This window comes from Neolamprologus multifasciatus, chromosome 11, assembly GCF_963576455.1.
Source record: "Neolamprologus multifasciatus chromosome 11, fNeoMul1.2, whole genome shotgun sequence".
Classification (NCBI taxonomy): Eukaryota; Metazoa; Chordata; class Actinopteri; order Cichliformes; family Cichlidae; genus Neolamprologus; species Neolamprologus multifasciatus.
In genome coordinates, this window is record NC_140449.1 from 1,865,077 (window position 1) to 1,889,530 (window position 24,454).

Genomic DNA, 24,454 nt, shown 5'->3' on the forward strand with positions numbered 1-24,454 from the left:
GCTGCTGCTGCTGCTGCTGCTGCTGCTGCTGCTGCTGCTGCGCTCTTACTGTGTATTTATATACGCAGATAATTTATGCTGTTTGAACTATGAGGCTTTGAAACAATGTCCTATTTAAAGTGCTTTACGTGTGTATTAGCTCTAGTGTGTGTGTGTGAATACATAATGTCACAATCTTCTTTTTAGAGGCATAAAGCTACCCATCATGTGAAAATCATGTGTTTGCATTGAAGTTGGGGTGAAAAATGCTAAAAGTGATGGACTGATCATCTGTTGCAGACACCAGCGCAGGCCTCTGATGCGCTGCAGCCGATGGCCTAAACATCAGTCAGCAGCTCGAGAGTAAAAAACAACCATTTTAAAGAGTTTACTGGGCTAAAACCTGAATAAAACCTGTAAGACAACCAGTCACATTTAATCCAGGACCACTGTGGTGCAAAGGAGATTGTTTCCATCTGCAGTAATTAATATCTGACCACACGGATCTGTTCTGAGACCTCCCTGCTGTTACCTCCATAACTTTTGCCTCGTGGAAGCTTTCCACCTTTCCGTGTGCACACATGGAAATCCAAAGACAGGGAAGACCTGCAGCAGGATCTCAGAACACAGCAGACATCCTGCTTCTCTCACACTGTGGAGTGGAGCCAATCAAGAATAGCTCTGAACCTGCATTCTTTTAAAGTGTCAGCAGGGGGCAAGTCCACTGATTGCAAAAAGAAACCTGGCTGTACAGAAGTCTATGTAAACACAACCCCGCTGAGCTGTTGATCTGCAACCTCAGTCAGCAGTCATAGCCAACATAACATGAGTTTCTTGAGTATTGCGGTACCCATTAGACTCAAAGAGGAAGATAAAAACAGGACATACCTAACTATATGCAGTCAAAGGAGCTTGCAAAGAAAAGCGTCTGGACTTCTTTAAGTTGCTTGAAGACGTTTCACCTTCATCCGAGAAGCTTCTTCAGTTCTAAGGTCAAATGGTGGAGAGTCCCAGATATAAACCTAGTGGGAGTGTCCCCCCACAGAGGGACAAAAGGACTAGAGATGGACCGATCCAATATTACGTATCGGTATCGGTCCGATACTGACCCAAATTACTGGATCGGATATCGGTGAGAAATAAAAAATGTAATCCGATCCATTAAATATCAAAAAAGCACCTCACAAAACTTGCTACACGGCGTAACTCGGCTCATAACCGTAGCACGTTGCAGCAGTGTGCATCCTACCAAACCAGCATTTCATCTATGAGGAAGTTTTCCCAGAGAGAAGTAAAGCAAGTGTGTAAGTTCATCTCTGAATGTTTGTAAAGCATTCCAGCGTTAAGATTAACAACCGATATATGGAGCGACTGCCTCTCTCTCTCTCTCTCTCTCTCTCCTGCTGCTACTTCAATCATGAAACTGATCAATGATCAGCTGATCGTCTTTTCTGTCGCGAGTCCGTCTCTCTTCTTTGTTTTTGGCCCACTTCTAACCAGAAAGAGGAAACCAGCGGCTGAACAACAGCAGCACTATTAAGCTTGATAAGCTGTTGTTAGAATGTATTTAATATTACTTTCTACACCAGGATCCTTTTCTAGCTGACGGCTGGTAACTGTGCAGGGGCGGATCTAGCAAAGTTTAGCCAGGGGGGCCGATAGGGCATGAACAGGGAAAAGGGGCACAAAGACATACTTTTCTTTCTTATTCTCATTTAAAATGTCGAGCTTTTAATAAATAATTATCTGAATCTTACACCCAAAGTTTTAATCTGATGTAAAATATATAGAAGTCCATTACTGTATATAGTAACTGTTAAGTCTAATATACCCTAGTAAGCTGTAGTACTTTTTCCTTTGGGAAGATACCATCTGTGCAGTCTGCAGTTCTGTTGAAGAAAGATGTTGAATCTATTTAATTATTCTTGAAAAATAATTTCTTTCTGTGCATTTTTCCCCTGCATCAAATTAAATTTGATTACGTCGATTAAGCATCATGAGGTGGAGGGTGGTTCCCTATTTTTGTTTTTTGCTGGGAGTTTTCAACCCTATTAGTTTGGTTGTTTAATATTTCTGCTAAGTCCTCTTTAAAACACCAGAATAGGGAGGATGGTGCAGGTTTAACTTTATTAGATTGATCAGTTTTGCTGATCTATGAAATATTTTGGGTGCAGTGTATTTTTTACATACAGGTATAACAGAATAGCTTTAGTGTTGTTGTTTATTTAAACTTGAGTATAAACTTATACAAAATGCAGCAAGATATTAAAAAAACGTTTTATTGATTAAAAACACACTATATCGGATTTATATCGGTATCGGCAGATATCCAAATTTATAATATCGGTATCGGACATAAAAAAGTGGTATCGTGCCATCTCTAAAAAGGACCCCCTGATGATCCTCTAATCGCCTGAGTCAAGGTGTGAAACTGGGTGTGGGTCCCAACATCTTCAAGCAACTTAAAGAAGTCCAGACGCTTTTCTTTGCAAGCTCCTTTGACTACGATGACCTGGATGACTGAGAACCTTCACAGACTAACTCTATGCAGATATGCAGCATATAGGTGGAGCTGGTGTGCAAAGCGGCTTGCAGCCTCTGTGGGCAGGCTGAAGCCGTTTCAGTTGCACCTTATATGAGATTTGCAAATCGGATAAAAGAGAATCCGCTGAGCCATCAGCTAATGCGGCCGAACTGACAGATCGCTGCTAAGCTTGACTTTGTGCGTTTGTGAAACGACTAAATCTGATTGCATAAAATGGTCAGATGATGTCATCAAGACAACCCTGCATGCACGTTAGAGTCCCGAGTCAAACCACACGGTTGAATTGGATGTTTTCTGGGAGCCTTTAACCTGATCTGGATCTGTGTTAGTAATAACTCACCAGTGAAGGTTCAGGCTGGAGTTCAGGTTCTCCCAGAAAACTGAAGAATGAGGTTTATGAGACTGTAATGCAGTAAATGGAGGGCGTTTTTAAACACACGTTTAGATGTATGCGTCAGTGAGGAGCAGTGAAAGCAAGGAGGTGCTCAGTAGCACACGAGAGCTGGAGGCGCTCCGCTCTCGTGTTGATACTGGTGATTAAATGGTGTGTAGCAGCTGGTGCCTATATTAAAGCATCTAATCACCCTTGAATGATGGCGGCGGCATGCTCTGTCTCCTCATTCAAATCTCATTTAAATCAAAGCAACAAGCATGAACAGAGATGATGTGTGTTGGTGTTCCCAGAACGCTGCACTCCTGAAATGTGCAGAACACACAACAGAAAACTGTCAGTCTGGATATTTAATCGTCTCTGCAACATGTGCTGACGGGACGGCAAAGCGCTGAATAAATGGACCGCTAATTAGGCAGCAAGTTAAATTTAACTTGATGTATGTGTTAGGTTGCATACGCTGGATTATAACAGTGCAGTCATCACACTTGGCTAAATAAATCACAGCTGAAGTACTTTTTAGACACAGGGGTAATAATTAGCATCCTCCAATTTATGTCTCAGACTGTCTGATCCAAAGAGTTCTTCAACATGTTCTGAAGCTCCCGTCACTGATCACACGGCCCATTTGGGCTTCCCTCATAACAGCTGATTATAACTCTGTCATTCATTGATTTGTTTGTTCTCACCTCCTCATCAACCTTCAACCATCAATGGACAATTCTGAAGCCTGAGCTTTTAGCTAAAGGAATTAGTTGTGCATACACTGACTTCAGTTGAATATTTAGCTATGGATGGTGCAGCAGTAGGGCTGCACAATTAATCGTTAGAAAATCATGATCTCAATTCATACTTATGTGCGATCTCATTTCCAAATGACAACGATTTAAAAAAAAAAAAGAAAAAAGACGACGACGATTGTACCGCATTTTGATCCGGGACGTAATCTGCATGAAAACAAGCGCTCACTCTTCCTGCTCAACAAATGACAAGGGCGGAGCCTCATACCACGTGACACAGAAGCTGGCTGCTAAAATTAGCAGGAAAAAAACAACGGAGAGCACATGAAACTGCCCGAGGGGAGAAAACACAATGAGCGCAGAGGAAACGTTTCCTGATGGCGGTGAGAATGACAACCCCACTGTAAAATTACCTCCAAGAAAAGGTTCTCATTCCTCCATGTGGAAGTTTTTTGCCTTCAAAGAAGACGATGAGAGTCAAAAAAAATATCATTTGCAAGCTGTGTTTTGCCATAGTAGCAGCACCGCAAAGTAACACTACAAATCTGTATAACCACCTCAAACGTCACCATAAAGTGCAAGATGACGAAGCTGTAAAGACCGAGAAAGTGACAGGAGAAAATCCGTCCCGGTCAACCACCCAAACATCAATAACAGGAACCTTATACAGCGCTTCCCTATACCTGTCGACCTCCCGCAGGCACAAAGAAATTACGGAGGCTATCACTTATCACCTGACCAAAGATATGGCTCCATCAACACTGTGCAAAACGAGGGATTTAGGAAAATGATCAACACGCTAGACAAACGCTACACAGTGCCGTCCCGCAACTATTTTTCTATTGTTGCACTACCTGCTCTATACACGCAGTGTCGAGCAACGGTGGAGACGCAATTTCAAGCAGTACAACATTTTGCAGCAATGACAAAACGTGAGACATTTGTTGTTTTTATGTTTATTTATTGTTTTTATGTTCAGTCTCAACTGTTACGAAGTTGATGTGCAGTTAATAAGTGCAATAAATATTTATATTGGAAAAGAAAATCGTGAGAGAATCGTGATCTGAATTCTAAGCCAAGAAATCGTGATTCTCATTTTATGCAAAATCGTGCAGCCCTATGCAGCAGCGTGACAGTATCCATGTTTCTGTTATGGAACGGCTGTGTGCAGGCAGGAAAAGGACCCAAAGTTCAGACTCCGGAAACAGACGTGAACTCAAAAAACAGCTTTAATGTTGAACTCAAAGTAACAAACTTCCAAAATACAAACAATAAACGCAGGCAGGCAGACACACAGCATAGTAAACGGTAGATAAGAGTAACAGGAGGGAAACACAGCTGGGGCAAATCAGGCCTAACGAAACTGGGGAAGCAAAACCAGACACATTAACATGAGACATGTACCTCCAAAGTAAAACAGGAAACATAACACAGACTGAACTACAGACACAGACTCTGACTGGACACTGGGAGACAGCAACTATGGAACAGAACAGAAACCAGAAGACACAACTCTGACAAAGAAACAAAAAAACTTGAAATGATAAATAATATAATAAACTCAAAACTCAGGCATCCTAACAGTGTCAGAGAATGAGCACGGTAGGTCGTCTTTAAGCTGATGTAACTGTTTTTAAACGCACCAGTTCCTGTATAGCGCTTTTCACACAAACACTTTGTTTCTGTGCCTAAATGCTTTCTAACGTTCACACCAGGATGGATGCATTGATAGCCATTTGGATATCTGGCATGCAAACTGGAGCAGCCAGGGGTTGAACCACCAACCCTACAATTAGCAGGGGACCTGCTTAACCTCTGCACTCACAGCCACCTCATCATCCACCCTCCATTATACACTTGAAGATGGACTCTGTACCTTTGTTATTAACCTCATAAGTAACATTTGAGCTAACACGCAGATAACAGAACCTAAGAACGCTCAGCAGAAAGGCCAGAAAACTCGATTTAATCCATCAGCCTAAACTGTCATGTAAGATAGACTCAGAGCAAACATGCTGAGATAATGACAGACGAACAAAACTGACGAATGCAACCGGTGCCCACATGTGTGCTGACTAGTGCGTTGTTAATAGAAGACTGTATCAGACTGGTATTCTCAAGGTTATAATACCAATATCAATAATAATGGTTTACATAAATATGACTTTCCATTTTCTTGACCGCTAAGTTATTAACCGCCTACCAGATTTGGTTGATTTGTTTAAGTTAGGGTTAGTATGGTGGGTTAGGCTGACATCTGTTCTGCATCTGGCACATCTGAGCTCTTGTGTCCCTTTACCATTTAAATATATAAATTAAAGTGAGGGGAAGGAGTCTCCTTATAGAGGAGTTCTTTGTTGCCCCATCAGTCGTGCTGCACACGAGCATGACTGAGGCGGGTGTGATAGCACATGTTAGGCTGCACAAAACTGGAAACCCTCAGAGTTTTGTAGTTTCAGAGTTGACATTTCTGGTAAAATTGTCTTTTTGTCCTTTGTTACATTAACAATGATGCAATCACTAACCTTTGTTAGGTTAGAAGGGAAATTAGATTTATGTGAAAGTCAGCGTACTATATTTCTCCAGTTCCTTTCCACAGGCAGCTATACAGTAGGGCTGGGCGATATGGCCTAAAATTCATATCGCGATATAATTTGAAGCATGTGCTGTAATGATATATATCACGATATATTCTTTTCTTCTGTATAACGTATTTTCCACACTATAAGGCACACTTAAAATCCTTTAATTTCCTCAAAAATCGAGAGTGTGCCTTATGTATGATTTCTGGTTGTGCTTACTGACCTCGAACCGATTTCTGCGTGCAGAAATCTGTTAAAAAATGTTTTAGTACAACTTTGGTAAGCCGCACTGCTTGATGGATTGTCAGAGCATTACGGCTGCCTAGTGAGGAGCTTCGCGGAGTACTCTGGGTCCTAAACTCCGTCCATTTCAGGTCCCAAAGTCGAATGAACACTGAGAGTTAAAAACGGTCTAAATTCTTTCATCTTTAATTAAATCATCAGCATTGCTGCTTTATCGGGTGTAACAATTAAGTTTTACATCCATGAAAACAGAATTTATTAAATTTAACGGAGTTAGAAGTTAACAGGAAGTTAGCTCGCTAGTTTCCACCTAAACATTTCATACCATGTTCTTACTGAGAGATTTCTGAAAAAATTAAAACGTACAGCTCTGCTACCACTTCCAACATAAATGAAGACAGAAAACTAAACAGCAGTGACGTTTGTAGGGTTACTGAAGTTGGACTAGCTGGTATATAATGTTGTGCTACGTGATTGCTAGCGACACAGCTATGTTAGCATAACATTAGCACAGTGAAGCTGGAGGATGAACGCCAACTTTTTTTCCCACTCGATAAAGCGCAGTTTTTGGCTTTCCCCGTATTTCAAAAGTGCTTCATCTCTTTGCTATAACTGTCGCCGCCATAATTTGCAGATGATAATGATTTTAGCCGCTGCGATGCTTTCGACCAAAACAGGCGCAGCTTGATGACATCATCAACATGCGCTATCGCAATAGAGCGATATAGTCAAAATCTCTATCGTTGGCCAAATTTATATCGTTTCTATCATATATCGTTTATATCGCCCACCCCTACTATACAGGCTAATAAACAGATTCAGTATGGCCTCATGTCTTCATGATACTTTCACAGAAGTATCTGTTTGAGGCACACAGCAATGGATGAAGCTACTCTGTCATTACACATATTCTGACCGTTAAATACTCTCGATGAAATCAGCTTCTGCACACATACCTCAGCACAATGAGACCACTGATGACTGAGGTGGCCATATGACAATCTTTTTTTTTCTTCCTGATGCAGAAAGCTAGCAAAAGGCTGCTTTGTTGACAGGCTCCCTTGCTGAATCTGAGCTGCCAACAAAGGATGTCTTTCATCCTCAGTGGCTGCGTTGCTATCTGCAGGAGGCTGCAACCTTCCCTTATCTAGCGCCAGATAAAGCACTTTGTCATTCAACAGTTTACTGCTACCAAAGGCTTCTTCCCTCTCAAATGGAAAACTGTTTGAGATGCAGTGCAGTGCAGAAATGTGCACTAGCCCCAGCCAATGGAATCTTAATTCACACTAGTTTTTATTTCTCTTTCTGGATGGAGGAATGAACAGTCTCACAGCGATGCAGTAGATCTAATGAAGTAGTTCATTTTCAGAGGTAATTTGAAAGATTTTCCTAAAACTATCTGCCTTCTGCTGTGGAAAAGCCATTTACTGCTGTCTTTCTATTTATCCCACCTTCTTATAAGGAAACAATTTGACAGAATGAAAGCAAACATGGACTTCAACGTCTATATGCACGGCAAACACTGGATTTCTGACGCTGGACAATTCAGTTTTATTTATATAGCACTAAATCAAAACATCAGTCACTCAAGGTGCTTTATATTGTAAGATAAAGACCCAACAATAATACAGAGAAAACCCCAACAATTAGACAACCCCCTCTGAGCAACCACAGTAGGAAGAAACCTCCAGCAGGACCAGGCTCAGGGAGGGGCGGGGCCATTTGAGGCCATTTGATTCTACCGTTGAGTCCCTGCTCTTGCTTTTATGAACTTTTTCTGGTCTTAAAGTTATGCGACTCTCGGAGTGCTAGCACATTTTTCCACTATCAGGTCATGAGAGGTCTTTCTGAGCTGTTTGAGGGTGTAATGCTGTGAGTGATGTCATCTGTGATGCATTCACCCGTACTCCCTCCTAAATATTCCTCATTGTGATTTTAGCCTACCAGATGTTCAATTCCTTGTATGACTCATTTCTGACCCGAAGGCAGTATAAAGCTAATATAACAGGTAATATCTGGTGAGTTAATGTAATCACCCATTGACCATGAACAGCACACCTTCTCTGCATCAGTTCAACATCATATATTCTTGTAAACTTTAGCACAGTCCTGCAGCCTGACCAGAGCAGCCTGCCCTGCCCCACGCTGTGCTAGGCTGCCTGATGTGATGAGCTTCATGTGACATTTGAATAACATTAACAACACATCTCTCGTATATCCAATGTTCAGCAGAAAAACAGAAACCTCCAAAATGAATTAGTGTTTTATACGATCTGAATTTCCATTTTATTAAAAATGACTAAAAAAGTCCACACCTCTGAAAACTGATCTTCCTCTCCATGTTTCTCTTTACATCTTTCTCCATCTATGAGAGAGTCACTAGTGTTTTTATCTCTCTAGGAAACACAGCAACTCGTCCTCTGTGGTGCTACAGTTTAACACTGAAGAACAGTGAATGCAGTGTTCACATCTACATAGGGATGGTATCCCTATGTAGATGTGCGGTATCGGCACCGGTTCTGACATAAACGGTAGTAACCAGACCGAAAAGCAGCGCACATTTCGGTGCTTTTTTTTTCCTGAGCTGTGATACACTTTAGATTCTAGCCAATCATTTTACGTTTCCGAGGATAGTAGGCGGGTCCAGGTACGTACATTCTTGTAGAGCAGAGCTACAGATTAAAAACGCCCAAAGCGAAGCGGTCAAAAGTCTGGCTGTACTTCACAGCAAAAGATGCAAACTCAGCAGCTGCAACAAGTGCTTTAAGCTGATACTGTGATACTGTCAAAGGAGGTAACACCTCGAATCTGATGAAACACCTGGCGACGCATAGCGTTTTTTTAAAGCCGAGAAATGCGCCGTATTTGATAGCTTGCTGCGAGACCTCACACCGAGCACATCTACTGCAGGTGTGGTGCCTGTTATCGACCCGGAGTTAGCAACATCCCCCAAAAAGCTGAAGAGTAGAGTCCTGGCCCCTAGCCCTGCCAGTGTAGCAGAAATGATGAGGATGATGATGCAGCAGCAGCCGTTCTTCTCTGCGTGAGTAGCTTCATGTTGTTCGTGTGTAATTTACGTTGAGTAGGCTAACCACGTTATTACATTAATGCATGTAAGGTGAACTAGCAAACATCATCATAGCTACATGCAGCTGTCTTCTTGTTTGATGGCAGATACTCCCTTCACCCTGGACAAAAAGGCTAAAATGACCAAAGAAAAAGTGGAAAACAGTTAAACATGAGAGGTTTTTGGACAAAGTTTGTGTTTTTTCCATTGTTTAAGCTGCTTCCAGCCAAGAGTGATACCATATATGCCCCATAGCTGCAGAAAAGGCTAACATTGTTGTCTTTTTACAAAAAAACAGCTGAACATGAGAGGTTTTTGGACCAATTTTGTGTTCTCCATTCTTTAAGCACCGGTTTGGAGCACCGTTTAAGCACCGGCACCGTTTCAAAAGTACCGGTTTGGCACCGGTATCGGATAAAACCTAAACGATACCCATCCCTACATCTACACCTTGAATGCATCACAGGAAGGAAAAAACTGATGTTTTCAGGGTGTAAGCAGTAATTAGTTACTAATTACTGATTACCTCTACTAAGTTTACTGAGATTACTAAGTAATCCTGTAACTTTACTGATTATTTATTTTCAAAAGTAATTAGTTACTTATTACTTAGTTACTTAAAAAAACATGATCCACAACCTGAATATGTAATAAAGCAGCTCAATGCTATTTTCTGCATAATCATCATATAAAATGCAATCAAATGAAAAGAGTCTCTTTTTAAAACTTGTTTTATTCGTTTTAATCTTTTAACTTTATGCACATTGCCTTAGGCACAAATGACATTATGTGCAACAGTCTCTGATTTTCTGCATATTCCAGCATATAAAATAAAATAACGCTGTGTCTTTACACTCAGTCTTTCAAATAGATGAAAGTAAAACACAGCAGAAAATAAATAAAATCAAAGATTCAGCAGCTCTTAAATCTGTTGTCACCTGTTTAGCAGGAGTGGGGCGGGTGGAGGTTTGCCCACAGCGGTCATGTCAGTGGGAGGACTGCATGATCGTACTCTCTCCATCACTCCATATCATCCATTGTTGATCTGCACACGTCTGTTACCATGGACGCCACACGCTCGGACGTCACTGTCATGAGACACTCTCACAAACAAAATCACGGTTTAGTAACGCAGCAACACAGCGTGCTTACAGGAAAGTAACAATAATCTAATTACTTTTTTGCAATCGCAATTCCTTACATTACTTTTTACTTAAAAAAAGGAATCGGACTCGTTACTGCCCATCTCTGTTTGTGGGATGTCATTTTCTTATTGCTGAGCATGTCTTTGTGTTGCAGCATATAAAAATCTTAATTTGCTCATTTTTTATAAATTAGCCGAATCTGCCAATCAGATTTAATTAGTCAACATGTTGTGTTGAAGATGCCCGAACATTATTCTGTAGCATTCTGGCCCAGTTTAGCTCCTGATCACGGGTCCTCTGTACCTTTGGAAGTATAAATATATTACTTGTCCTTACCCAGTGTTGAAACATTTTTATTAGTTTTTTCAGATTGGATACAGCACTAAACTTAATTAGGATCAGATTAAGATCAGTATTACAAAGTATTCATTTTCTCACTATAAGAACTCCATGTTAGATTAAAGATAGTAGAAATCAGTCTTTTATGCGTAAGGCATCGTCAGGCTAAACTGAAACATTGATTTCCAAACTTTAAAATTTAAGAAATAAATACATCCACAACTATTCACATTTTTAAATGTTGTTTATTTGTTTTTTTGAATCTACACAAAACAAATAAAACAACAACTAGCCCCAAGTATACTGTGTTACTCATGTAGGGAAAGATAATCCCTGAAAAACAACGTCAGGCTAAACAGCTCACATCAAGCTCAGCGTGCAGTCTCACCACTGATATTTATCTTGCAACAAGACTTACCTAATGAGCCAAAACTCAACTGACAGGCTCTGTGGCAACTACGACCGTGTGGAGCTTCTCCCAAATGTGCCAGCAGCTCAATGATAGCAAACTAAGGATGAAGCCCTGTTTTGTTTTCAAGCGGCTCCAGCTTACAACAGAAGGAGCCCACACAAGTACACTAAGTGTTTTATTTACAAAAGACAAAAGCAGAAAAGTGAGCAGATCTGTTGTGTCTGCTTGGATGATTGAGGAATGAGCCTGTGCAAATTAGCTCAGCTGGATAGGTGTCCTCAACACCACCCCAGAGTCACATGATCTACAAAGACACGCCCCCAGAGTAAAATAGATACTCTAACCAGCAGATGGATCTCTTTAACAAACTGATAAATGTGTTTACTAACGCCGTGTTCATTTGAAGTTAGCGAGGATTTCTTTTGCTCTTTAGCACAGTAGTAGCATCATGTGCTACTAGCAGCACAGCACGTTTGTATGTGCTTAAAATACTGATGCAACACATTTGCATTCGGGGCCCGGTCCGTCTCTGTGTGTGGCTTATTTAGTGAGTCATCAGTACACAAGAGTGGCAGTTCTGGTTACAAGTTTTACTAATGTTTATGTGCAATGTTGCCCTCTTGGATTGTTGTAAATTGGAGTTAGTGGGGTTGCACTGACTTCCCCCAAATTGAGGGGAAAATTCTGACTTCAAACGTGTAAGTTGTGAGTTTAGATGGAATGCATTATAATCGCTGGGCGTCCTCGGCTCCACCCCAGAGTCACATGATCCACAAAGACAAACTGAGATGAGCAGATAGAGGAAGTTAAAAATAAACAAAAATGTATGAATTTTATTGGCCTGGTTTATTTTCACTGGGGAAACGCTCAAATGAGCTGAGACATAAACCTTGGTGGACATTCACAAATACGAATGGCGCACTGGAAACACCAGGAAATAGATATGTTTGCTTTTCTACTTGAACATTTTATACATCCTATCTCAATCACCAATACAAATTATTTTTCTATTCTCATATTCACACTACAATAAACACAACAGAAGCAATGCTACAGCCACCTGGGATTCTCAGGTGGTCTCCCACCCAAATACTACCCCGGTTATCTTCCAAGGCCGACTGAGATAGTGTGGCTATGCACAAGGAATTATGCCATATTATATTCAAGATGCTATAATCAAGCCCTTCTGGATGTTTTGTTTGGAGAGGTTGGGGGGCATTAGCTGGGGGGTTTCTGTTGACTGCATTTGGTTTCTAGTCTATGTGTTGACTTTTGTTAAGAGGCTGCTGTTTGGAGGTCACCGACAGATTAGTAGAAGACTAGTAGAAGAATAATCGGCAGCATGGCCTCAGTTCAGTCTTAAACTTCTAATGCACTGATGAGTCCACTGCCTTTGAAGGAACAACCTGTAGGAGACTCATTGCCATCTGCTGGCCAACATAAACCTTAGTCTTGCCACTTTTAGCTCATCTCCAACAGCCTATACTGCTTCTTCAGCATTCCTTACAGCGGTGCCTTTAGTCACAATCAAGGCTGTGAGACAACTCTCTAAGACCAGCGTTTGGCTTTGTTGGCATCAGTTCCCCTGCTTTCAAGTATCTCCGTTTTACTCAACTCTCAAAGGCTGCTTGACTGTGTGGAGTTAGCATTCAGGCCAAGGTCAATCCAGCTTTAGAAGTCAAACTTCTACCGAAGCCCAGGCTCTCAGACTTTAGCACTGTGTGCAGGTTCACTACAGTAAACCGTGAGCGCTAATCTGAGGGCCCGGAGCAGTGTGCTTTGTGATGAATAGGGATTACAGCGCTTCTTTAAATTCTGCAGCAGCCCTGCCTGCTTCACGCGCTCCCGTTGTATCATCCTGCTGATTTGCATTCTGATGTTCGTCAGCAGCACAAAGCCGCGGTTTATCCCTCCCAGTGAGCAAACAGCAGACTTGTGAGCTGTTTGACCACTGCTATGAAGAAGTAATAGTCTGGAGGCTTTCCCCCTCAGGACGACCTATTGTTTTATAAATTAGTCCTAAATTAATTGCATAGCTGGGCCTGTGAGACAAAATGTTTTTCAATAAGCAGTTTCATTTCTCATTCGCAGTGTGTTAGTGATTTGGTCTGCTCCTCTATTGATCTGCAGGGCCCAGAGGTGGTGGGCAATGAGAACAGCACTACAGAATAACAATGACAGAATGATGGAGGGGCAACGCTGAGGCTCTTCTCCTTCTGGAGAGAAGCCAGAGGCATCAGCGGGATCCTAAATCCTAATACAGTCAGTGGGAGGGAAGGGTTGTGCACAGATGCGCTAAGTTCAAGGGGAATATAGGCCAGGCAGGGGTGTGAATATCACTGAGCATTTGTGCACATGCACAACCACACATGCACACACACAGACACTGACACAGAAACTCATATAAACAGCTGGAGTGCTGCAAACAGCAGCTGGGCGCATCATCCTCTCTAGGTCATTCACTTCTCCGTCATGGCCGGCGTTAAGTGGATATGGTGCTTCGGCGGCGTTATTCGCTTTTGTCCTTGTCAATTGATTGGTGCTTTTCTCCACCAGGTAGGTGCTGCTTTATTGGTTTTGAGCTTTTTTAACAAAGAGGCGTTCAAGATCAGGAAAAAACTGTATCTTCTCTTGCAAACTCTCAAAAATCTCAAAAGATTCAAAAAATCGAACAAAATGCATTTCACAGCTTAGTGTGTCTGTGCCCATGCAGGGTGTAGACCCAATTATCGCATGTAGGCAGCGTGAGGCGAGATTGGGCTCTGAGTGTGAACACACTGGACTCATTTTAATAGCCACCTGAGGCGGACCCTGCCGCTCTGATCTCACTGCCGACTTTTCCAGTTCAGGTAATAAAATCTGGGTCCTCTGGCAGCTCGTGTCTCTGCTGACCTTGTTGACTAAACACAAAGTTGGTAGAAGAGTTTGCTATTGTAACTGTCGGTCCTCCCCATTTAGTCTTCCTGATAGGTATTTTTATATTAGTTTTGTTTCACATTTTGATTTGACCTAAAATGACCTAAGGCGCAGATAATGTGATAGCAACACATGCTAACCTGACCCTGTGAGCTAGTTTTACTCCGCTTTCCATATTTGGATGTTCATTGCTTCAGCTAGAAAAGATGGCATGACAACATTTAGTAACTAAAGGGAGGACATAGCTTCTGTCATGTCACCGAATGGTTACAGAAGGGTTACTTCCATGCTGGAAGTCTTTATATTCAGGTGAGACAGTGTAGTACTCAGCTACAAGATGCTAGCAGGCATGGTTAGCAAGCTGCATCCATAAACAGTACAGTGCACAACATAGATAACTGCTAGTTAGTTTTAAGTGGTGGAATAATTAAACAGTAGAACTCTACTTACCAAAATTAAAGTACAAACTTGTTTTTTCAGTGACCTAAAGTTAATCAGGTAATCATTAGACGTGCCTGTGTTGGCTAACGCTAGCAAAAATCTATGAACTGTACTCTTAAGCAAGAGCTCGGAAATGATTTGTGTCAAGATCATATAGAATAAATAATATAACAGAATAAAAAGAAGGAAGCAGTCAGATCAGTCACTTAGATGGTTGTGGTTATATTCAGTACTGTTGAAAAGTTTTGAGCCACCCCTCGTTTTTTTAGCTTACAACGAGCCAGATTTTGTTGGAGTTTTTTTCATGAAACACCGTGTGGGGGTGCGGGGGTGGGGGACTGAGCTTTTGTTGCTGTGGCCTCCAAATTATGGAATAAGTTGCCCCTCCATATTAGGATGGCCCCAACAATCGAGATTTTTAAATCTCTTTTAAAAACACACCTTTTTTCTGAGGCGTTTTAGGATTAGCACCAGAGTTAGCTTCTAGTCAGTTTTTTGATCTCTTTTAATCTTCTTTATTTTGTTAATTTCTTGTGTATTTTATTGTCTATCTTCAGTTTTATTTATTTATTTTATTTTTATTTGTCTGTTTAATGCATGGTTTCTTAACTATTATCACTGATTTTTACTGGAAAGTACTTTGTTGTTGTTGTTTTCAAAGTGCTCTATAAGTAACGTTGGATTGGATGGTCTCGAGCAGCAGTTCTCTGTAGGCATTCAAACTTTTCCTTTGGACATTGGCTGTTTATTCAGTTCTTTTCAGTCCTTGTACATGACCATTTTCAAACAAATCATTTTTGTGTGATTGTTTGCTAAGTCACATTAAAACTAACCTCAAGCATGAAAAAGGCAACCAACTGAAGAGATGACGTAGATAATAAACAGAATTGGCAGCTTAGATAAGAACCAATTTTAAATTGTATCTTTAGATACTTTGTTACTAGCTGCCAGTTGGAAAAACACATTTTATTCCCATTTCTGTAGTTGAAGTTACTATAAATATTAAAGATAAGACAGTTTCATAGGGAAAAAAATCTATTTTTGGACCAACAAGGGGATTTCCAAAGAGCTATCAGCAGCATACTGAATCTTAGCATCGTGTGGATTGTGCCTTTGAAAAATGTAAGGAAACTGGATAAACGGAGAACGAAAGAAAAGCTGGCAGATCTGAAAGTTACATCACATCACAGACCTGAGAGATGCATCTTCAGCTGATCCATCTACTGTTCACTGGAACCTCATCAGGACCAGTCTCAGGGAAAGGCTGTGAAGAAGCCATTATTAATAAAGGCAAACAAGAAAAAAAAGGCTGAAGTTTAGAGCTAGACTGAAAGTAACAGTATGTCTTAAAGAGCGATAAATCCAAATTTTAAGTTTTTGGTTTAAATTATTGTCAATATGGAAAAGTGACCGCTACAGCAATCTGTGAAAGACACTGTAGGCTCTTTCATGCATTTCAACTAGTGATGCTGGGAATCTTGTTAAAACTGATGGAATTATAAATGCAGAAGCAGAGACATCAGATTTTGATCCATCATGTAATACCATCTGGAAAGCATCTAATTGAAAACACCTTTATTTTTCAGCATGATCCCAAATACATAATCAGTGCTGCAAAAGCATACCTGGATAGATAAACATCGAATAAAACACCATCAGTGATGGATTAACACTGTTGAAGATGGATCATCGAGTCAGAATAGAACAAAAAGCAGCTTAAAAATGTCCTTCAAGAAGTACGGAGAATGCTTCCTGTAGATTAATTATTATTATTATTATTATTAACAGCTTGTAAGTTTATTAAAAAAAAAAAAGAAGCTTATGCCTGTAGCGGTGGAACCACAGGTGAATTTGAGAGGGTCCAATCATTTTTGAAAATTCATTTGCAAGTTGAAGACATCGTAATTTGAGGTCACAGCCGAGTGAATCTTATTAAAAGGCTCATAAAGGGTTTGTGACCAGAAGAAAGAATCTGTAAACTTGTCACACAGAGTCAAAATACTCTGTGCAGACATGGTACTTCTTAGTTCTGCCACTGTTTGCTGTGGTGTGATGTAGGTTTTAAAGGAAAATCAAAGAAAAAGTGAACCGTTGCGAAACAAAGAAGGAGCTGCAAACAGTTTTGGGTGCATAAAATGACGTATTCCACAGCAAGCTTTTCCTTCGGGCTCAAACTCAGATTTGAGTGAACTTTTGAATCTATTTATGGCTGATTTGAAGCCTCAGCAACAAAAAAGAACTCTAGGACCTCACATTTTCTCCTCATATGACTGCAACCCACAGCTACAAAGCGACCAGTCAAAGTATGTCAGCGGTAATAGTGTGGTAATAATGTTATGACATTTATTTCGTCAGTCATGAACAGATGGAGAAATCATTTGGTTTGGGGAATCAAATCTGAACCTGATCTCTCCCATCTGGCTAACGTTAACTAACACACACATGCTCAATGTGCCACATGCAACGTTTTTCATGTACTAAACGCTTTAATCTAGAAACATATTCTGCATGAGACTCCAACAAAAACTCCCCATAAGGACAAAAGTGCTACTATAGAATTTAATATTATTGTTAGCTAAAGAAGGTAGTTTAGCTGCTGCATTGTCTATCTAACATTTTATATGTGTTGGCTAGTGAGCGTATGTTAGCTAATATCAGCAAGAAGCTAGCCCATTTTATCTCATAACACTTTTAAAATTTGGATCAGCTGTTAATCTATGAACATTCCTGCTAAAAAAGTCAAATTGCATTTGGTCTTACAAAGCAAATACACATACACATAGATTCATTGAAATCCGAGCGCCTGTCTATAGTTTTCACAGTCTTTTAAATTCATGCATGGATGCCAAATAAATCTTGATAACGTTGAATGATTACAAATGTTTGGAATCAGGTCTGTGGGTCCATTAAACCAGAACTTTTAAAAAGAGGGTAAAATGCTAAAACAAATGTATTTCTGCAAGTCGTCTGTCTGACTGGATGAATAAAGAAATACATTAATTCAATTCAAAACAGTCGAACTGTGTGCATTAGTTTATCTCTCGTCTCTGTTACAGCAAGTGTTACAATATCAGATTTCAAACAGGCATCCACTTAAAGCTGATTGTGTAAACTCCCTCGGGTCATTGAAGACCGAAGAATCATAGCAGGTATTCAGTTCAGAACAACAGTCTCACATCTGGGCTGCCAAGCAGAGGACCGAATACTACTGAAATGAGTTTTTGATGGATAAATCAATACTGGACCCCCACTGTGCTGGTCCCGCCTTAATGACAGAACAGTTGAGTGGTGAGATCGGGTTTGGTTTATACCCTATAAACTGTTAACTGGCTCTCTGTGAGCCACTTGCCTCATTGATAAAGCTGCTGATGAACTGTGATAGCCTGATATCAAATTGGTGGAAAGAAATGTGCCACTCTGAAATCATGTGATGCTGGAAAGCTAGACTGGACTATTATAATTCAGTATTATCGGGTCATTTTAAAAGCTCCCTAAAATGTCTTCAGTTTATCCAGAAATCTGCAGTGAGACTTCTGACAGGAACAAGAAAGAAAGAGCGAGCGTGTTCCTCTCATATTGACTTCTCTTCATTGGCTCCCTGTTAAATGCAGAATTGAATTCCAATCTTTATGTTACAATATAAAACTCCTTGAGGCTCCTTGTTTCTCTCACTCAATATTAATAAACTTGAACTGAACTGAAATGTTTTTTTATTTGTCTACAGTATATCATATGATTCGATTTTATTTCTATTTTGGCTCTTGGGGTTTTCATCATTCTTATGGTCCATCCAGGAGGATTAATACGCTTCTGGATGGACCATAAGAAGTTTGGTTTGATGTGCCAGCTGAATGATGTGTTGCAGGACATTTTTCCATCTGTTGTATTATCAGAAACATCAAGTGAGAATTTCTGCTGTTGTAGACGCTGATAGCAGCTCAATGAAAAAATCTTGTTCATGACCTGTAGCATGTTAACAGTATTGGAAGGAAAAATACTCCAATTTTGAAAACAAAGTTTTTTAAATAAAGCTCTGACTTGTGATATGAGTCTGTGGTCTGGGAGAGAGTCTGTAACTCTGTCTGCAAAATACAGTAAATAATGACCAGTGTCGGGCAATTAATTGTATAGTTACTTCTTCAAAAAAGTAACTGAGTTATGCAAACAACAAAGTTTTTTGCAGCTGTTTACCTAAAAATGCAGCCAAGGCGTTTTTTAAATAAACATTTCAAACTATTTACAGAACAATCAGCTGTTCTGCATCAGATTTGATGCCACACAAATTATTTGTGCCACTGCAAAAAATAATTTCTGTCCACTATGAGATGAAGGAGAACAACAGCCTGATACCTGCAGGCCTGACAACAGCAGATGTGTCACTGCTGTAACACCTGTAACACTCAGCAGTCGCCTCATTGTTCTGACACACACAACAAAACTATTGACTACACTACACACTAACTACACACTAACTACACAAGATTTGTGCTAAACGTCGCAAATCTCTCACATCTCAAAACACGTCGTCACTCCTAAAACCTCCTTCTTCCTAAACAACTAAATGCCATGTTGCCATATCATTTTTTGATTGGTCCACATGTTAAATTTTTCCACCAATAGGAAAGAGGGGTTTTTTGGTTCTGTTTTTGCTCACAGGCTTTCAAGCGTTTTCCTTATAAAACACAGTTTTTACCGTTTCTTCCTGCAGTAAATATAAACAACGACAGTATTCAGGAAGAAAAACAAACATTGAATATATTTTTATCGTAACTCTGGTTTTACGTGGCCGATCAACACAATTTAAAAACTGGTATAAAGTCCACACTTTTTCCGTCAGTTGTTCCGTCTGTCCTGCTCACATCTCCAATGGTTGTCAAACGTTGTCATTAACGTGGCTTCACTCCACATCAGCCGCTTTGCTAAAACACCGGTGTCGGCACATAAGGACGCTGTCAGTCAACCACGTTGATTAGCTGCGTATATACGAATGTGAATCGCATCATTGGCTGGACTTTGGGATAAGGTGGCATCGTTCTGATCCCATACAGGAGCAGCCAGTCACTCACTGACTAACACTGCAAAACATGATTGTTAAAGTTTTAATTTTAATTTCAAATCAGGTGAGATTTTTTTTGTGCTCAACGCAGATTTTCTGTGCGCAGAGACCGTGCCAGCAGTGCGCAGCTTAGAGGGAACATTGCACATGAACTCTTCTGCAGAGACTTCATCAAAAACAGACCCTCCCTCCTTCAGGTGGACTTTAAATAACTATAACAAAAATGCTTAACAGTGAACTCGACCATCCACACAGTTTGTATGAGTGCGTTTTTATCTGCTTCGGACCAGAGTCAGGAGACCGTTTTCTGTGCACCACTGAATAATGAATGACCTACGGGCTTTTCACCCCAGCTCTGTGCTGTACCTCCCTGTTATGCATTTAGCCTGAATCCGTATACACATGTGTGTGTGTGTGTGTTAGTGAGGCTATATTTGGGGGGTTAAATCCTGTTAAAATGCAAATAACCTTCATTTTTCTGGTTTTAAGTGATTGCCGTCTGCTGCAGGTTTGAAATCGACTCCATTTTCAATCCAATCTGAGCCATCTTATTGTGGATTTCACACTTTCCTGCCACACTACGACACAATAGATATGGTGTGGTTCCTGTAGCAACAAGCCTGTCAGTCAAGGTCATCCATGACGGAGAGAAAGAGAAAACATGGGGAGGTAGGGGAAAGGGGTGGTGGTGAGTCTGAGCCAGAGTCCTAACAAAGAAAAGCTGTGCTGTTTGATGATGTGTATTTGTGATGGAGAATGTCATGATTTGGGAGGCAGCGTCTCCTCTGTAGGCACTGATGGCACTCAGGAATTTAGGAAAGATGTGATGAGGGTCCACCTCAAAAGCACTCTGAGCTCACGTTGCTCCTTCACTACTCCTGTAAGCTCTCCTTTTTAAATTGAGTCATTGCTGTGGTGCTGTTACATTCACTTACAGTCATGCATTCATCTGTCTTCATCTAGTGGTTGCTCAGAGAAATGACATTGTCAGGCAACGAAACTGGAGCAACATAATCCACTTGACGATCCTCTGCAGCGTTACTGCACCACTGCTGGCTTTTGGTCATGAGCGCATCAGACACACTTCACTTATTTACTGGATTCTAACTTTCATGATGATGATGCACTATTGAGCTGAAACATTAACAACACAAACATGATGCAATGCCAGTTTTGTGCTCCAACATTCCTGAGCCCTGCACTCCAAAAGACCTCCCACGGTCTGTGATTACATCACGTTAGCAATCATTAGATAGATCCTTAACGTCTGTAAGCTGGAGGATCAAAACAGGCTTCTCCCACATTTGCCCCGACACCCTTTTGCTGGTTCATAGTTTCATCGATCCTACTGTTAGGAGGTGCACAAATTTCACAGTTCGGCCAAAGAAATCCTTAGATGAACATTTCAGAACTACTACATAACAAACAATCAGTCAAAAATGCTAAATCAGCTTCTATGCCTTACACAAAGGTATGCAGGGAGCAGCACAGGACCCCTGCACCATACGTAGTAGGTAACACTGACAACAAAGAGGCTGCTGACTGAGATAATGCATTAAGATTTTAAGTTTTTAGGAATAATCTTAGATTCACATCTTAAATTTGACAAGCATGTAAAGAAGATTTCTAAGACGGTCAAGGCTAATCTGAATTGTTTTAAGTTAATTCGGCACTATATACCCACTTCAGCAGCTCAGTTATTTATGCATTCTATGTAGGGATGCAACGATACCAAGTTTTACAAACCGATACGATACCGATACTTGGATCTGAGTACTTGCCGATACCAAGTACAAAAACCGATACTTCTACCACACACACACACACAAATGCAATGAATTGGAAGACAGGTTTTATTTTATTCTCTGCCGATAATAAATAATATCTTATTAAAAATGACCACAAAAAAATTTCAAGTGAAAAATAAGCACTTCTGTTAAATTATTGCAGAGTCTCCACATTGTAATTTAACAAAATATCACTGAACTATTGGCACTGTCTCGAGCTTTCAGAATAATAAATAAAAACTTCTGTTTGGAATAAAATAAATACAAATTAGGTTTGAGAATAAAATAAACTTTTAAATTGTTGCAGAGTGTCCATATTGTAAACAAACAAACAAAATAACGAAAGTATTTGGCATTGACGAACTCCTCATCTGCCCGTGGATCATCAGTACACTGTGCTGTTAAACCGAGGACTGACATCGCGCACACTCTGCTTGTCTTTACCTCTTCAGAAAGTTTTGGCACCATTATCTCCCTGATGTGTGGGCGGCTGGGAATTTCATATCGCGCCCCGAGTATGCTGCAAAGACAGTGTAATCCGATGTTTTCCACGACCGGCATTGGCTGGTCATCCAGAGCGATAAAATGAGTCAGAGCCTCTGTTATTTTAACTGCCCGTGGATTTTCTCTTGACATTTTTCATCGCTTTTCCAAAACCTGAGTTAAAGTTGGCTGTTCCACACTACTGACATTTTGTTTAGCCTAGCTACAGCAGCCTCCAGTCTCACTCGCCTAACCCTGTGCCTGTTTAGCGCGGGATGTCCCCCTAGTGGCCAATCTAAAAAACTACAACAGAAATGACAAGCCACCCTCTGATTAATGAAATAAGTTAGTATCGGTTCATGGTATCGGTTAACTTTTACGAGTATGAGTACACACACATTTTACAGTATCGGCCCCGATACCAGATACCAGTATCGGTATCGGTGCATCCCTAATTCTATGATATTTTCGCATTTTTCATATTGTATGACAGTTTGGACCCAAGCAGCACCATCTACAATTCAGCCTGTGGTGTCCTTATATAATCAAACCTTAAAAATAATGGATAAAAAATCGGTTCGGTGGCATCATTGTCACATTTTACAGAAATATAACTTACTTAGTTTTAAGAGTTTTAATCATTGGTGTTTTCTTAAATTAGTTTTTAAATGTATAAATAGAATGGCCCCAGAGTGTCTCAATAGATACATTCAGAGACAAGACAGTAATCGTGTTACTAGGAGTAAGGTGAACGGCAACTGCAAGATATTATATTGCAGATCTACATTCGGTCAGTCAGCTTTTTCTATAAAGGCCTGACGTCTGTGGAACTTCCAACCGAAATCAAACTGATCACAGACATTAGATCTTTTACATTGAAGGTTAAAGTTTGGTTAAAGGAAAACCAAAGTTGTAGTCGTTTTATCTGATGATTTTAATTTTATTTTACATTATTGTCTATCAATTGTAATTGTATTTATGATGTCATTTGGTTTTATGAAAATGTGTGTTTTATTGTAAAATGTATTTATTTAGATTGAAGCCCAACAAGGGACAATTGTTGAAAATTAGCAGTAGCTATAAACCTGTGCGGTACATCAGTCTCATGTCTTGCACCTGAACTATGTTTAACTGCACTGTCCCTTTTAAATAAATCAATTCAAATATCAGAAAGCATTAAAAGAAGAAGTTGGTGGGGGGAGGGTTGCAAAGTGGCTTACAGGGGACAGGTTGAAGTAACAAGTAAGAAACAAGAACTATAGAGGATTTATTAACAAGAGCTCTAGGAGTGGCTACCACACACTCCTAGAGCTTACAGTCAATCACAGATTCAGCCTGCTATGATTTTGCTAGTAATACTGGGTAGTAATTAGTAAACAGTCTATCCTTGTCTACCTGTTTCATGCCCCAAAATGGCGCCTGTCCTATGGCAGGTCCTTAGTACCTACAGTCAAACCCCATTAAAAACCAAACCAGCTCTAGTCTCAACCCCATCTATGAAATATAAAAATTCCTCCATTCCTCCTGGACTCACAAGCACTGCTTAGAAGTACAGGAAGTACACGCTGAGATAAAGTATATTTATAACAAAGTAAAGGATGAACATCAGACACGTGCACAGCAGCGTATTAATCAGGAGCCTTGATCAATATTCTACATGGGTTAGTACGACTGGATAAATGCAATTTGAGCGGCGTGATCAGATCATATAGTCATTATTTTATGGTCATGTGACACATTATTATTTACAAAGCCTTTATTAGAGAACAGTCACATTTGTTGCGTAAACCTGTATCCATATCTATAGGTTGTTTATCTGCGCAGCGCAGCAGCTGTTATATAAGCAAACTCAGTGAATCTGTACAAAGGACGGTGTGTTCATTGACGTGGGAGTCAGATCTGCACCAGCGGGGTATGAATGAAATATCCTGAACTGTCAGGTGTTCTTTGAAACACCTTTGATGCCGTTTAGGAACTGGTGAATTGACTATAAGCAGCATCAGTTGCAAAAGTGGCACGCAGCGCTGTTAGACAAAGTGCGCACAGAGCTTTAATTCCCAGTTTTAGTGCTAATCTGACCCAGCTTGTAGACTCATTCGGTTTGACATGAAGGCTCTTCATTTATATGTCCTGATCTGATACCCTGAACCCCTTACTTTAGAGCGTTATGCGTGACAGCCCTTCATAACACCCGAGGTGCTCCAGGTTAATAGTTCACTGCTCTCATTGTTGCTGTATATCTACAGTTCAGAAAGAAGAGCCGATACATGTTGGCCTAGGTTTACACATGTGGGTATAACTATTAAGAAAGAGACACCAGAGGATGTA

At 40.4% G+C, this 24,454-nt stretch overlaps 1 protein-coding gene across 3 annotated transcripts in view; it reads left to right on the top strand.

Moving 5' to 3' along the window:
* cdk14 (cyclin dependent kinase 14) overlaps nucleotides 1–24,454 on the top strand; it is a 267,760-nt gene that overhangs the window by 45,310 nt on the left and 197,996 nt on the right. Inside the window, exon 1 of one of the 3 annotated variants that reach the window (XM_085176731.1) lies at nucleotides 12,696–13,999. The exons of the other annotated variants lie outside the window; for them this stretch is intronic. Within the exon in view, the coding sequence (XP_085032857.1) occupies nucleotides 13,916–13,999 (84 nt within the window). The 5' untranslated portion in view covers nucleotides 12,696–13,915. Of the gene's footprint in view, nucleotides 1–12,695; nucleotides 14,000–24,454 lie in introns of those variants that run through there. 3 annotated transcript variants of the gene reach the window in all.